This window comes from Oncorhynchus gorbuscha, linkage group LG13 (assembly GCF_021184085.1).
Source record: "Oncorhynchus gorbuscha isolate QuinsamMale2020 ecotype Even-year linkage group LG13, OgorEven_v1.0, whole genome shotgun sequence".
Classification (NCBI taxonomy): Eukaryota; Metazoa; Chordata; class Actinopteri; order Salmoniformes; family Salmonidae; genus Oncorhynchus; species Oncorhynchus gorbuscha.
The window spans coordinates 2,005,305-2,022,337 of record NC_060185.1 but is presented as its reverse complement, the minus strand read 5'-3'; the positions used below and the strand labels follow the sequence as shown (position 1 = coordinate 2,022,337).

Below are 17,033 nucleotides of genomic sequence, written 5' to 3'. Positions count from 1 at the left end.
CATACCATAACCCCACTGCCCCATACCATAACCCCCTGCCCCATACCATAACCCCCTGCCCCATACCATAACCCCCTGCCCCATACCATAACCCCCTGCCCCATACCATAACCCCCTGCCCCATACCATAACCCCACTGCCCCATACCATAACCCCCCTGCCACCATGAGGCGCTCTGTTCACGCTGACATCACAAAACGCCATACACGTGGTCTGCGGTTTTGAGGCCGGTTCGATGTACTGACAAATTCTCTAAAGCAACGTTGGAGGTGGCTTATGGTAGAGAAATAAATTAACATTAAATTATCTGGCAGTAGCACGCTCCCTCAAACATTTTGACATCTGTGGCATTGTGTGGTGTGACAAAACTGCAGATTTTAGAGTGGCCTTTTAATGTCCCCCAGCACAAGGTGCACCTGTGTAATGATGCCGTTTAATCAGCTTCTTGATATGCCACACCTGTCAGGTGGATGAATGATCAGGGATGTAAACACAGAATGAGGAAAAAGCTTTCTTTGCGTATGTAACATTTCAGGGACAATTTATTTCAGCTCCTGAAACACGGGACTAACACTTTACATGTGTTAGACAGGGACAATTTATTTCAGCTCCTGAAACACGGGACTAACACTTTACATGTGTTAGACAGGGACAATTTATTTCAGGTCCTGAAACACGGGACTAACACTTTACATGTGTTAGACAGGGACAATTTATTTCAGGTCCTGAAACACGGGACTAACACTTTACATGTGTTAGACAGGGACAATTTATTTCAGCTCCTGAAACACGGGACTAACACTTTACATGTGTTAGACAGGGACAATTTATTTCAGCTCCTGAAACACGGGACTAACACTTTACATGTGTTAGACAGGGACAATTTATTTCAGCTCCTGAAACACGGGACTAACACTTTACATGTGTTAGACAGGGACAATTTATTTCAGCTCCTGAAACACGGGACTAACACTTTACATGTGTTAGACAGGGACAATTTATTTCAGCTCCTGAAACACGGGACTAACACTTTACATGTGTTAGACAGGGACAATTTATTTCAGCTCCTGAAACACGGGACTAACACTTTACATGTGTTAGACAGGGACAATTTATTTCAGCTCCTGAAACACGGGACTAACACTTTACATGTGTTAGACAGGGACAATTTATTTCAGCTCCTGAAACACGGGACTAACACTTTACATGTGTTAGACAGGGACAATTTATTTCAGCTCCTGAAACACGGGACTAACACTTTACATGTGTTAGACAGGGACAATTTATTTCAGGTCCTGAAACACGGGACTAACACTTTACATGTGTTAGACAGGGACAATTTATTTCAGCTCCTGAAACACGGGACTAACACTTTACATGTGTTAGACAGGGACAATTTATTTCAGCTCCTGAAACACGGGACTAACACTTTACATGTGTTAGACAGGGACAATTTATTTCAGGTCCTGAAACACGGGACTAACACTTTACATGTGTTAGACAGGGACAATTTATTTCAGGTCCTGAAACACGGGACTAACACTTTACATGTGTTAGACAGGGACAATTTATTTCAGGTCCTGAAACACGGGACTAACACTTTACATGTGTTAGACAGGGACAATTTATTTCAGCTCCTGAAACACGGGACTAACACTTTACATGTGTTAGACAGGGACAATTTATTTCAGCTCCTGAAACACGGGACTAACACTTTACATGTGTTAGACAGGGACAATTTATTTCAGGTCCTGAAACACGGGACTAACACTTTACATGTGTTAGACAGGGACAATTTATTTCAGCTCCTGAAACACGGGACTAACACTTTACATGTGTTAGACAGGGACAATTTATTTCAGCTCCTGAAACACGGGACTAACACTTTACATGTGTTAGACAGGGACAATTTATTTCAGCTCCTGAAACACGGGACTAACACTTTACATGTGTTAGACAGGGACAATTTATTTCAGCTCCTGAAACACGGGACTAACACTTTACATGTGTTAGACAGGGACAATTTATTTCAGGTCCTGAAACACGGGACTAACACTTTACATGTGTTAGACAGGGACAATTTATTTCAGCTCCTGAAACACGGGACTAACACTTTACATGTGTTAGACAGGGACAATTTATTTCAGCTCCTGAAACACGGGACTAACACTTTACATGTGTTAGACAGGGACAATTTATTTCAGCTCCTGAAACACGGGACTAACACTTTACATGTGTTAGACAGGGACAATTTATTTCAGCTCCTGAAACACGGGACTAACACTTTACATGTGTTAGACAGGGACAATTTATTTCAGCTCCTGAAACACGGGACTAACACTTTACATGTGTTAGACAGGGACAATTTATTTCAGCTCCTGAAACACGGGACTAACACTTTACATGTGTTAGACAGGGACAATTTATTTCAGCTCCTGAAACACGGGACTAACACTTTACATGTGTTAGACAGGGACAATTTATTTCAGCTCCTGAAACACGGGACTAACACTTTACATGTGTTAGACAGGGACAATTTATTTCAGCTCCTGAAACACGGGACTAACACTTTACATGTGTTAGACAGGGACAATTTATTTCAGCTCCTGAAACACGGGACTAACACTTTACATGTGTTAGACAGGGACAATTTATTTCAGCTCCTGAAACACGGGACTAACACTTTACATGTGTTAGACAGGGACAATTTATTTCAGCTCCTGAAACACGGGACTAACACTTTACATGTGTTAGACAGGGACAATTTATTTCAGCTCCTGAAACACGGGACTAACACTTTACATGTGTTAGACAGGGACAATTTATTTCAGGTCCTGAAACACGGGACTAACACTTTACATGTGTTAGACAGGGACAATTTATTTCAGCTCCTGAAACACGGGACTAACACTTTACATGTGTTAGACAGGGACAATTTATTTCAGCTCCTGAAACACGGGACTAACACTTTACATGTTGAGTTTATATTTCTTGTTCAGTGTATATTATCAATCGTGTATGTTTTTACTGTATATCCCACCTGGAACATACAGTATATCAACACTAACCTATAAGAATAGGACCAGCAGCATGACATGACCAGAAGTATTCATCTTGATAAGGGTGTAGATACGGTAGGTAGGTATATCATTCAGGTGATTAAAAACATCTGCTCCTTCTACTGCATACGAACGATACTCAACGTTCCCATATCTACATGTCTGATCAATGGGGAAACTTGGCCTTCACAACAATCACGTTACAGATTATTGTTACCATGGATACCATGAAATGATCAAGGTTGGTTTGGGATGTTTAGGTTCTTGGAGCAGTCAGTTTGTTGTTAGAGATAAACCACATAGTTCTCAGGGATCAGGCCAGTCTTTCCCTGGAACGTTGCTTGGATCCAGCCAGGTTCAATAGATGGATACACTGAGGATGGAGAGACAGAGCATTTGTCAATCAAAGAGAGGAGAAGAGGAACGTTGCTTGGAGCCAGTCAGGAATGAATTAGCATTAACGACAGATAACAGTCACTAGGCTAGAATAATTAGCATTAACGACAGATACCACCTCACTAGGCTAGAATAATTAGCATTACCGACAGACATCTGGGTCTCGCCCTGTGCCCTTATAGTACTAGGCTAGAATAATTAGCATTAACGACAGATAACACCTCACTAGGCTAGAATAATTAGCATTAACAACAGATAACAGTCACTAGGCTAGAATAATTAGCATTACCGACAGACATCTGGGTCTCGCCCTGTGCCCTTATAGTACTAGGCTAGAATAATTAGCATTAACGACAGATAAAACCTCACTAGGCTAGAATAATTAGCATTAACGACAGATAAAACCTCACTAGGCTAGAATAATTAGCATTACCGACAGATAAAACCTCACTAGGCTAGAATAATTAGCATTAACGACAGTTAACAGTCACTAGGCTAGAATAATTAGCATTAATGACAGTTAACAGTCACTAGGCTAGAATAATTAGCATTAACGATCAAGGCAGCCTCCAGGTCAGTCTGTTATTTATGATTTACACAAACTCCCTTCCCCTTCCCTCTTTTCGCCGCTCCTCTCCCCTCAGGTTCACCCCTCAACCTCCCTCTCCTCCCCATCCAATCAGCCTCATCCCTCTCCTCCCCATCCAATCAGCCTCATCCCTCTCCTCCCCATCCAATCAGCCTCATCCCTCTCCTCCCCATCCAATCAGCCTCATCCCTCTCCTCCTGTCTCCTCCATCTCCCTTCAGGTTCACCCCCCTCAGCCTCTCTTCCCTAACCCTCTTCCCTCAGCCTCTCTTCCCTCCCCCCTCTTCCCTCAGCCTCTCTTCCCTCCCCCTCTACCTCTCTTCCCTCCCCCTCTCCCCTCTTCCCTCCCCCTCTTTCCTCAGCCTCTCTTCCCTCCCCCTCTCCCCTCTACCTCTCTTCCCTCCCCCTCTCCCCTCTACCTCTCTTCCCTCCCCCTCTCCCCTCTACCTCTCTCCCCTCAGCCTCTCTTCCCTCCCCTCTCCCCTCAGCCTCTCTTCCCTCCCCCTCTCCCCCTACCTCTCCCCCTCACCCCTCAGCCTCTCTTCCCTCCCCCTCTTCCCTCAGTCTCTCTCCTCTCTTCCCTCAGCCTCCCCCTCTCTTCCTCAGTCTCTCTCCTCTCTCCCCTCAGCCTCTCTTCCCTCCCTCCCTCAGCTCCCCTCAGCCTTCTTCCCTCCCCTCTTTCCTCAGCCTCTCTTCCCTCCCCCTCTCCCTCAGCCTCTCTTCCCTCCCCCTCTTCCCTCAGCCTCTCTTCCCTCCCCTCTCCCCCTACCTCTCCCCTCTCCCCCTACCTCTCCCCCTCTCCCCTCAGCCTCTCTTCCCTCCCCCTCTTCCCTCAGCCTCTCTTCCGTCCCCCTCTCCCCCAGTCTCTCTCCTCTCTTCCCTCAGCCTCCCCCTCTCTTCCCTCAGCCTCTCTCCTCTCTTCCCTCCCCCTCTTCCCTCCCCCTCTCTTCCCTCAGCCTCCCCCTCTTCCCTCAGCCTCTCTCCTCTCTTCCCTCCCCTCTCTTCCCTCAGCCTCCCCTCTTCCCTCAGCCTCCCCCCCTCTTCCCTCAGCCTCCCCCCTCTTCCCTACACTCTTCCCTCAGCCTCCCCCTCTCTTCCCTCAGCCTCCCCCTCTTCCCTCCCCCTCTCTTCCCTCAGCCTCCCCCCCTCTTCCCTCAGCCTCCCCCTCTCTCTTCCCTCAGCCTCCCCTCTCTTCCCTCCCCTCTCTTCCCTCAGCCTCCCCTCTCTTCCCTCCCTCTCATCCCTCAGCCTCCCCTCTCTTCCCCTCAGCCTCCCCTCTCTTCCCTCCCCCTCTCTTCCCTCAGCCTCCCCTCTCTTCCCTCAGCCTCCCCCTCTCTCCCTCAGCCTCCCCTCTCTTCCCTCCCTCTCATCCCTCAGCCTCCCCTCTCTTCCCTCAGTCTCCCCCTCTTCCCTCAGCCTCCCCTCTTCCCTCAGCCTCCCCTCTCTTCCCTCCCTCTCTTCCCTCAGCCTCCCCTCTCTCCCTCCCTCTCATCCCTCAGCCTCCCCTCTCTTCCCTCAGCCTCCCCCTCTTCCCTCCCCTCTCTTCCCTCAGCCTCCCCTCTCTTCCCTCAGCCTCCCCCTCTCTTCCCTCAGCCTCCCCCTCTCTTCCCTCCCTCTCATCCCTCAGCCTCCCCCTCTCTTCCCTCAGCCTCCCCTCTCTTCACTCAGCCTTCCCTCTTCCCTCAGCCTCCCCTCTCTTCCCTCCCTCTCTTCCCTCAGCCTCCCCTCTCTTCCCTCCCTCTCATCCCTCAGCCTCCCCTCTCTTCCCTCCCTCTCATCCCTCAGCCTCCCCCTCTCTTCCCTCCCTCTCATCCCTCAGCCTCCCCCTCTCTTCCCTCCCCTCTCTTCCCTCAGCCTCCCCCTCTCTTCCCTCAGCCTCCCCTCTCTTCCCTCAGCCTCCCCTCTCTTCCCTCAGCCTCCCCCTCTCTTCCCTCCCTCTCTCTTCCCTCAGCCTCCCCCCCCCCTCCTCCCCATTGTACTTTATAGGGAATAGGAACGTATCCTGTTACACAGTAAAATAACTGCTGCAGAGGATGTTAACCTTATCTCTGCTGGCTAGTGTATGCTGGCTCTGTCAGCTGAACGTATGAGATCCAGCTAAGCTGCTCCACAGCTTTCCATCACTACGAGGTTACTGTGACCTGTTGTAAGGCTGCTGCCCTGGGACTGAGCCAAACCCATGGCAAGAGGCAAAATAACATCCCTCTGAGGCTAGGCTATCTGGGTGTTTAGAGAGAGGATAGGTAATAACATCTCTCTGAGGCTAGGCTAGGCTATCTGGGTGTTTAGAGAGAGGATAGGTAGTAACATCTCTCTGAGGCTAGGCTAGGCTATCTGGGTGTTTAGAGAGAGGATAGGTAGTAACATCTCTCTGAGGCTAGGCTATCTGGGTGTTTAGAGAGAGGATAGGTAGTAACATCTCTCTGAGACTAGGCTATCTGGGTGTTTAGAGAGAGGATAGGTAGTAACATCTCTCTGAGGCTAGGCTAGGCTATCTGGGTGTTTAGAGAGAGGATAGGTAATAACATCCCTCTGAGGCTAGGCTAGGCTATCTGGGTGTTTAGAGAGAGGATAGGTAGTAACATCTCTCTGAGGCTAGGCTATCTGGGTGTTTAGAGAGAGGATAGGTAATAACATCTCTCTGAGGCTAGGCTATCTGGGTGTTTAGAGAGAGGATAGGTAATAACATCCCTCTGAGGCTAGGCTAGGCTATCTGGGTGTTTAGAGAGAGGATAGGTAGTAACATCTCTCTGAGACTAGGCTATCTGGGTGTTTAGAGAGAGGATAGGTAATAACATCCCTCTGAGGCTAGGCTAGGCTATCTGGGTGTTTAGAGAGAGGATAGGTAGTAACAACTCTCTGAGGCTAGGCTATCTGGGTGTTTAGAGAGAGGATAGGTAGTAACATCTCTCTGAGACTAGGCTATCTGGGTGTTTAGAGAGAGGATAGGTAATAACATCCCTCTGAGGCTAGGCTAGGCTATCTGGGTGTTTAGAGAGAGGATAGGTAGTAACATCTCTCTGAGGCTAGGCTATCTGGGTGTTTAGAGAGAGGATAGGTAGTAACATCTCTCTGAGGCTAGGCTATCTGGGTGTTTAGAGAGAGGATAGGTAGTAACATCTCTCTGAGACTAGGCTATCTGGGTGTTTAGAGAGAGGATAGGTAATAACATCTCTCTGAGGCTAGGCTAGGCTATCTGGGTGTTTAGAGAGAGGATAGGTAGTAACATCTCTCTGAGACTAGGCTATCTGGGTGTTTAGAGAGAGGATAGGTAGTAACATCTCTCTGAGGCTAGGCTAGGCTATCTGGGTGTTTAGAGAGAGGATAGGTAATAACATCCCTCTGAGGCTAGGCTAGGCTATCTGGGTGTTTAGAGAGAGGATAGGTAGTAACATCTCTCTGAGACTAGGCTATCTGGGTGTTTAGAGAGAGGATAGGTAGTAACATCTCTCTGAGGCTAGGCTATCTGGGTGTTTAGAGAGAGGATAGGTAGTAACATCTCTCTGAGGCTAGGCTATCTGGGTGTTTAGAGAGAGGATAGGTAGTAACATCTCTCTGAGGCTAGGCTATCTGGGTGTTTAGAGAGAGGATAGTGTCAAGCTAAAAGGTTGCTATGCTTCCACTGTCTGTACACAACACTGGGAAACTGCCAAGTCATTACTGAGGCCTACCAAGTTGGGGTGGCCCCTGTCTGTACACAACACTGGGAAACTGCCAAGTCATTACTGAGGCCTACCAAGTTGGGGTGGCCCCTGTCTGTACACAACACTGGGAAACTGCCAAGTCATTACTGAGGCCTACCAAGTTGGGGTGGCCCCTGTCTGTATGCAGGACAACCTACAGATGGTTCATTCTATAGACCAGACCTGGACGAAATACATAGCGGAGGAATACCTGCTGTATACAGGAACAGATGGACACATTCTGTTTAATAGTAGACACACCGCATCTGTCTGTCTGTCTGTCTGTCTGTCTGTCTGTCTGTCTGTCTGTCTGTCTGTCTGTCTGTCTGTCTGTCTGTCTGTCTGTCTGTCTGTCTGTCTGTCTGTCTGTCTGTCTGTCTGTCTGTCTGTCTGTCTGTCTGTCTGTCTGTCTGTCTGTCTGTCTGTCTGTCTGTCTGTCTGTCTGTCTGTCTGTCTGTCTGTCTGTCTGTCTGTCTGTCTGTCTGTCTGTCTGTCTGTCTGTCTGTCTGTCTGTCTGTCTGTCTGTCTGTCTGTCTGTCTGTCTGTGTGTGTGTGTTAACTGAGTCAGTGTCTCACCGTTTGAGAAGAGAGCCCCCTGTGGGAAGCTGAGCTCATGGCTGTGTTCTGCCTCACAGGAGTACATGGCCTTGGCGTCTCTGGAACCAACACAGGAGACATTACAAAGTCAACAGACATACTCTACGTCTATGGCAGATACATCTCTATAAAGAGGGATACAGACAGACAGATACATCTCTATAAAGAGAGATAAAGACAGATACATCTATATAAAGAGGGATACAGACAGATACATCTCTATGAAGAGGGATAAAGACAGATACATCTATATAAAGAGTGATACAGACAGATACATCTCTATAAAGAGGGATAAAGACAGATACATCTCTATAAAGAGGGATAAAGACAGACAGATACATCTCTATAAAGAGGGATAAAGACAGACAGATACATCTCTATAAAGAGGGATAAAGACAGACAGATACATCTCTATAAAGAGTGATACAGACAGATACATCTCTATAAAGAGGGATAAAGACAGACAGATACATCTCTATGAAGAGGGATAAAGACAGATACATCTATATAAAGAGTGATACAGACAGACAGATACATCTCTATAAAGAGGGATAAAGACAGACAGATACATCTCTATGACGAGGGATAAAGACAGATACATCTATATAAAGAGTGATACAGACAGACAGATACATCTCTATAAAGAGGGATACAGACAGATACATCTCTATAAAGAGGGATAAAGACAGACAGATACATCTCTATGAAGAGGGATAAAGACAGATACATCTATATAAAGAGAGATAAAGACAGACAGATACATCTCCATGAAGAGGGATAAAGACAGATACATCTATATAAAGAGAGATAAAGACAGACAGATACATCTCTATAAAGAGGGATACAGACAGATACATCTCTATAAAGAGGGATACAGACAGATACATCTCTATAAAGAGGGATACAGACAGACAGATACATCTCTATAAAGAGGGATAAAGACAGACAGATACATCTCTATAAAGAGAGATAAAGACAGACAGATACATCTCTATAAAGAGGGATACAGACAGACAGATACATCTCTATAAAGAGGGATAAAGACAGACAGATACATCTCTATGAAGAGGGATACAGACAGACAGATACATCTCTATAAAGAGGGATACAGACAGACAGATACATCTCTATAAAGAGGGATAAAGACAGACAGATACATCTCTATGAAGAGGGATACAGACAGACAGATACATCTCTATGAAGAGGGATAAAGACAGACAGATACATCTCTATAAAGAGGGATACAGACAGACAGATACATCTCTATAAAGAGGATACAGACAGACAGATACATCTCTATGAAGAGGGATACAGACAGACAGATACATCTCTATGAAGAGGGATAAAGACAGACAGATACATCTCTATAAAGAGGGATAAAGACAGACAGATACATCTCTATGAAGAGGGATAAAGACAGATACATCTATATAAAGAGAGATAAAGACAGACAGATACATCTCTATGAAGAGGGATAAAGACAGATACATCTATATAAAGAGAGATAAAGACAGACAGATACATCTCTATAAAGAGGGATACAGACAGATACATCTCTATAAAGAGGGATACAGACAGATACATCTCTATAAAGAGGGATACAGACAGACAGATACATCTCTATAAAGAGGGATAAAGACAGACAGATACATCTCTATAAAGAGAGATAAAGACAGACAGATACATCTCTATAAAGAGGGATACAGACAGACAGATACATCTCTATAAAGAGGGATAAAGACAGACAGATACATCTCTATGAAGAGGGATACAGACAGACAGATACATCTCTATAAAGAGGGATACAGACAGACAGATACATCTCTATAAAGAGGGATAAAGACAGACAGATACATCTCTATGAAGAGGGATACAGACAGACAGATACATCTCTATGAAGAGGGATAAAGACAGACAGATACATCTCTATAAAGAGGGATACAGACAGACAGATACATCTCTATAAAGAGGGATACAGACAGACAGATACATCTCTATAAAGAGGGATACAGACAGACAGATACATCTCTATAAAGAGGGATACAGACAGACAGATATATCTCTATAAAGAGGGACAGAGGGATACAGACAGACAGATACATCTCTATAAAGAGAGATACAGACAGATACATCTCTATAAAGAGGGATACAGACAGATACATCTCTATAAAGAGAGATACAGACAGATACATCTCTATAAAGAGAGATACAGACAGATACATCTCTATAAAGAGGGATAAAGACAGACAGATACATCTCTATAAAGAGAGATACAGACAGATACATCTCTATAAAGAGGGATAAAGACAGACAGATACATCTCTATAAAGAGAGATACAGACAGATACATCTCTATAAAGAGGGATAAAGACAGACAGATACATCTCTATAAAGAGAGATAAAGACAGATACATCTCTATAAAGAGAGATAAAGACAGATACATCTCTATAAAGAGAGATAAAGACAGATACATCTCTATAAAGAGAGATAAAGACAGACAGATACATCTCTATAAAGAGGGACAGAGGGATACATCTCTATGAAGAGGGACAAAGACAGACAGATACATCTCTACGAAGAGGGATAAAGACAGACAGATACATCTCTATAAAGAGGGATACAGACAGACAGATACATCTCTATAAAGAGGGATACAGACAGACAGATACATCTCTATAAAGAGGGATACAGACAGACAGATACATCTCTATAAAGAGGGATACAGACAGACAGATACATCTCTATGAAGAGGGACAAAGACAGACAGATACATCTCTATAAAGAGGGATAAAGACAGACAGATACATCTCTATAAAGAGGGATAAAGACAGACAGATACATTTGGAGAGCAGGCTGCATATAGAGTAGGTTAACCACCAAATGGAGGAGAGAGCAGGCTGCATATAGAGTAGGTTACACCACCAAATGGAGGAGAGAGCAGGCTGCATATAGAGTAGGTTAACCACCAAATGGAGGAGAGAGCAGGCTGCATATAGAGTAGGTTAACCACCAAATGGAGGAGAGAGCAGGCTGCATATAGAGTAGGTTACACCACCAAATGGAGGAGAGAGCAGGCTGCATATAGAGTAGGTCAGACATTTGGGATAGAAGACATATTCTGACATTCTACCTTCCAACAGGTGTGGTCTGCGCCGCTGAAGGGCAGGTTTCGAACAGCATGGCTCTTGCAGCAACCCTGAAATACAGACAGGAACAATTCAGTCCCATATGCCTATTGTCTCTCAAATCTATATACCAATGGCCTGAAATCTCGTGCTAATTACATGTGAATGGGTGTGAATTATTTTATGTTCAAAAGGCTGTCTTGAGTCATTTTGACCCTGCACACTGGGGTAAGTGCACTTTCATTCAGAGCGGCCAGTGTTCCTCATTTTTGAGTGTGAAGTCACAGCATGTCTTATTGTTAAGTGTGAAGTCAGCGAAACGGCTTCAGCTACACAATAAGATACACAACAGGGGAGGCTTCTTTCCCTTCCGTTACCAGGCAGGCAAGAGGCCAGCCTTCCCTTTCCCTTCCGTTACCAGGCAGGCAAGAGGCCATCCTTCCCTTTCCCTTCCGTTACCAGGCAGGCAAGAGGCCAGCCTTCCCTTTCCCTTCCGTTACCAGGCAGGCAAGAGGCCAGCCTTCCCTTTCCCTTCCGTTACCAGGCAGGCAAGAGGCCAGCCTTCCCTTTCCCTTCCGTTACCAGGCAGGCAAGAGGCCAGCCTTCCCTTCCCCTTCCTTCCCCCTCCTCTGCCTTCCCCTTCCTTCCCCCTCCTCTGCCTTCCCCTTCCTTTGCCTTCCCCTTCCTTCCCCCTCCTCTGCCTTCCCCTCCAAGGTGTAGAACCAGCTCTCACGACACAGGAGAGGAGGCTTTACCCTACAGGGCAACTCACGACACAGGAGAGAAGGCTTTACCCTACAGGGCAACTCACGACACAGGAGAGAAGGCTTTACCCTACAGGGCAACTCACGACACAGGAGAGAAGGCTTTACCCTACAGGGCAACTCACGACACAGGAGAGGAGGCTTTACCCTACAGGGCAACTCACGACACAGGAGAGGAGGCTTTACCCTACAGGGCAACTCACGACACAGGAGAGGAGGCTTTACCCTACAGGGCAACTCACGACACAGGAGAGGAGGCTTTACCCTACAGGGCAACTCACGACACAGGAGAGAAGGCTTTACCCTACAGGGCAACTCACGACACAGGAGAGGAGGCTTTACCCTACAGGGCAACTCACGACACAGGAGAGGAGGCTTTACCCTACAGGGCAACTCACGACACAGGAGAGAAGGCTTTACCCTACAGGGCAACTCACGACACAGGAGAGGAAGCTTTACCCTACAGGGCAACTCACGACACAGGAGAGGAGGCTTTACCCTACAGGGCAACTCACGACACAGGAGAGGAAGCTTTACCCTACAGGGCAACTCACGACACAGGAGAGGAGGCTTTACCCTACAGGGCAACTCACGACACAGGAGAGGAGGCTTTACCCTACAGGGCAACTCACGACACAGGAGAGGAGGCTTTACCCTACAGGGCAACTCACGACACAGGAGAGGAAGCTTTACCCTACAGGGCAACTCACGACACAGGAGAGGAGGCTTTACCCTACAGGGCAACTCACGACACAGGAGAGGAGGCTTTACCCTACAGGGCAACTCACGACACAGGAGAGGAGGCTTTACCCTACAGGGCAACTCACGACACAGGAGAGAAGGCTTTACCCTACAGGGCAACTCACGACACAGGAGAGAAGGCTTTACCCTACAGGGCAACTCACGACACAGGAGAGGAGGCTTTACCCTACAGGGCAACTCACGACACAGGAGAGGAAGCTTTACCCTACAGGGCAACTCACGACACAGGAGAGGAGGCTTTACCCTACAGGGCAACTCACGACACAGGAGAGGAGGCTTTACCCTACAGGGCAACTCACAACACAGGAGAGGAGGCTTTACCCTACAGGGCAACTCACGACACAGGAGAGGAGGCTTTACCCTACAGGGCAACTCACGACACAGGAGAGGAGGCTTTACCCTACAGGACAACTGAAGACAGTCGAGAGGAGGCCCTTAGGAGGTGCCTGAGGAAGGCCCACAGCATCATCATGGATGCCAACCACCTCAGGCACGAGCTGTTCTCTCCCTTACCATGGGGCAGACGGTATCGGAGCATGAGGTTTGATATCAACAGGCTCTGACACAGTTTCAATGTACAAGCCATCAGACTGCTGAACACTTCCCTGTGTCTCTCCCTGTGTCCCTCCCTTTGTCTCTCCCATGTCCCTCCCATGTCCTCCCCATGTCCCTCCCATGTCATTCCCATGTCCCTCCCTGTGTCTCTCCCATGTCCCTCCCATGTCCCTCCCCGTGTCCCTCCCATGTCCTTCCCATGTCCCTCCCCGTGTCTCTCCCATGTCCCTCCCATGTCCCTCCCCGTATCCTCCCCATGTCTCTCCCATGTCCTTCCCCGTATCCTCCCCGTGTCTCTCCCATGTCCTTCCCCGTATCCTCCCCGTGTCTCTCCCATGTCCCTCCCATGTCCCTCCCCGTGTCTCTCCCATGTCTCTCCCATGTCCTTCCCCGTATCCTCCCCGTGTCTCTCCCATGTCCTTCCCCGTATCCTCCCCGTGTCTCTCCCATGTCCCTCCCCGTGTCCTCCCTGTGTCCCTCCCCGTATCTCTCCCATGTCCCTCCCCGTATCCTCCAATGTCCCTCCCCGTATCCCTCCCATGTCCCTCCCATGTCCCTCCCTTTGTCCTTCCCCGTGAGAGAGAGAGAAAGAGGCAGAAGAAAGAGAGGGGGAGAGTGGAGAGCTGGGTCACATCAACCCAGCAGCAGGCAGAGCGGAATAAAACCAGACTGACTCTCCAACTGATAGGAAAAACACATAAATCTCACAGCACACACACACCCGCACGCACAGGCACAAACACACACACACACACACACACACACACACACACACACACACACACACACACACACACACACACACACACACACACACACACACACACACACACACACACACACACACACACACACACACACACACACACACACACAACAGGAGGAAGGTTCACAGTAAGATCTGTCTCGCAGAGAAAAACTGTGTGTTTTAAGGGCTGTTTATTCTGTGTGTGTGTGTGTGTGTGTGTGTGTGTGTGTGTGTGTGTGTGTGTGTGTGTGTGTGTGTGTGTGTGTGTGTGTGTGTGTGTGTGTGTGTGTGTGTGTGTGTGTGTGTGTGTGTGTGTGTGTGTGTGTGTGTGTGTGTGTACTGTAGTAGCGTCATGTCCATTACACTGATCCTGGTCTCTGGTATCCGTTGCTGGAGGACTCCATCTTGTCCGGTCTGTCCAATCTCCGACGGGTGACTAGTTTAGGAGGGCGGTCTGGGGGGTCTGTAGACTCTACACTCTCCTTCCGATCCTTCTGTTGGTCTTTCTGGTCCAGCGTCTCGGCAGACAGACTCTGGACTGAACCTGCCAGACTCCTACGGCCTTGGGGAAGAGATAAGCACCTCAGTGAGTACAAAATGGATCCCAATTCTCTATTGTGCAATACTACACTACTATAGACCCTGTCTACTACACTACTATAGGCCCTGTCTACTACACTACTATAGACCCTGTCTACTACACTACTATAGGCCCTGTCTACTACACTACTATAGGCCCTGTCTACTACACTACTATAGGCCCTGTTTACTACACTACTATATGCCCTGTCTACTACACTACTATAGGCCCTGTCTACTACACTACTATATGTCCTGTCTACTACACTACTATATGCCCTGTCTACTACACTACTATAGGCCCTGTCTACTACACTACTATATGTCCTGTCTACTACACTACTATATGCCCTGTCTACTACACTACTATATGTCCTGTCTACTACACTACTATATGCCCTGTCTACTACACTACTATAGGCCCTGTCTACTACACTACTATAGGCCCTGTCTACTACACTACTATATGTCCTGTCTACTACACTACTATATGCCCTGTCTACTACACTACTATAGGCCCTGTCTACTACACTACTATAGGCCCTGTCTAGGCCCTGTCTACTACACTACTATAGGCCCTGTCTACTACACTACTATAGGCCCTGTACTACTACACTACTATATGTCCTGTCTACTACACTACTATATGTCCTGTCTACTACACTACTATATGCCCTGTCTACTACACTACTATATGCCCTGTCTACTACACTACTATAGGCCCTGTCTACTACACTACTATATGTCCTGTCTACTACACTACTATAGGTCCTGTCTACTACACTACTATAGGCCCTGTCTACTACACTACTATAGGCCCTGTCTACTACACTACTATAGGTCCTGTCTACTACACTACTATAGGCCCTGTCTACTACACTACTATAGGTCCTGTCTACTACACTACTATATGTCCTGTCTACTACACTACTATAGGCCCTGTCTACTACACTACTATATGTCCTGTCTACTACACTACTATAGGTCCAAGGTTTTTAACTGCCCAAATAGGGTGGAATTTGGGACACAGCCAAGCAGTAGACTGTCAAAGCAAGGTTTATCATATTGATCACGATGAGTATTCAATGGGAACACGATGGTCATCTTTATCTGTGGAGGAGTACAGTAATAACGTAGGACCTCTGTCTCTGTTGTGAAGAGGATATGAATAGTTTTCCTTTGCTTTAGAATTTCATTTTTTAAAAGTTTTTTTAACAAGACAGAAAAACGAATCTTAGTGACTGCAAGCATGAATCCTCATGAGTCAAAGGAACGTGTAAGAGAATGGAATGCTATAAAGGCGTTTTTTAAATAGTACTATTGCTAATGGTAATAGCATGTGAGGCTTGAAGATTTGATGATATTACTGCAGGCAAAACACTTGAAGGAATAATGGAAAACAATAATATATAATATATGCCATTTAGCAGACGCTTTTATCCAAAGCGACTTACAGTCATGTGTGCATACATTCTACGTATGGGTGGTCCCGGGGATCGAACCCACTACCCTGGCGTTTCAAGCGCCATGCTCTACCAACTGAGCTACAGAAGGAAAGAAGTAAAAAACCTCTGTACCTGAATGGAGGAATATATAACAGAGATGTGTCCTACTTCAAAGAGTCATAGAGGGGCCACACGCGAGAACATTCGAAAAAAGATGAAACATCAGCCGATTAAAGTCGTTGACATATCTGTAACGGCGTTCGTCTGTAGAAAGAGAGTCGGACCAAAATGTGGCGTGGTGGTTACTCATGTTCTTTAATCAAAATGATGAACGATACATGAAATAACTAAATATACAAAACAACAAACGAAACGCGAAAACCTATACAGCCTATCTTGTGACAACAAACACAGAGACAGGAACAATCACCCACGAAACACACAGTGAAACCCAGGCTACCTAAATATGGTTCCCAATCAGAGACAACGAGAATCACCTGACTCTGATTGAGAACCGCCTCAGGCAGCCAAGCCTATGCTACACCCCGACTCAGCCGCAATCCCAATGCCTACAAAACCCCAATAAGACAACACAATAAACCCATGTCACACCCTGGCCTGACCAAATAAATAACGAAAACACAAAATACTAAGACCAAGGCGTGACAATATTGTTGCACATGATCAAAGGCTACATGTTAGCTGTTCCCATGACATGCAGATGTTCTGAA

At 46.8% G+C, this 17,033-nt stretch overlaps 1 protein-coding gene across 4 annotated transcripts in view; it reads right to left on the bottom strand.

The window, feature by feature from the left end:
- Positions 1-534: 534 nt before the first annotated feature.
- The window catches only part of LOC123992447 (rho GTPase-activating protein 42-like), a 222,029-nt gene continuing 205,530 nt past the window's right edge, over positions 535-17,033 (bottom strand). For all 4 annotated transcript variants that reach the window (XM_046293584.1, XM_046293585.1, XM_046293586.1 and 1 more), the window contains 4 exons: positions 14,642-14,840; positions 11,455-11,520; positions 8,303-8,382; positions 535-3,432 (listed from right to left, as the gene is read on the bottom strand). In XM_046293584.1, the coding sequence (XP_046149540.1) occupies positions 3,344-3,432; positions 8,303-8,382; positions 11,455-11,520; positions 14,642-14,840 (434 nt within the window). In that variant the 3' untranslated portion in view covers positions 535-3,343. The remainder of the gene's footprint in view (positions 3,433-8,302; positions 8,383-11,454; positions 11,521-14,641; positions 14,841-17,033) is intronic.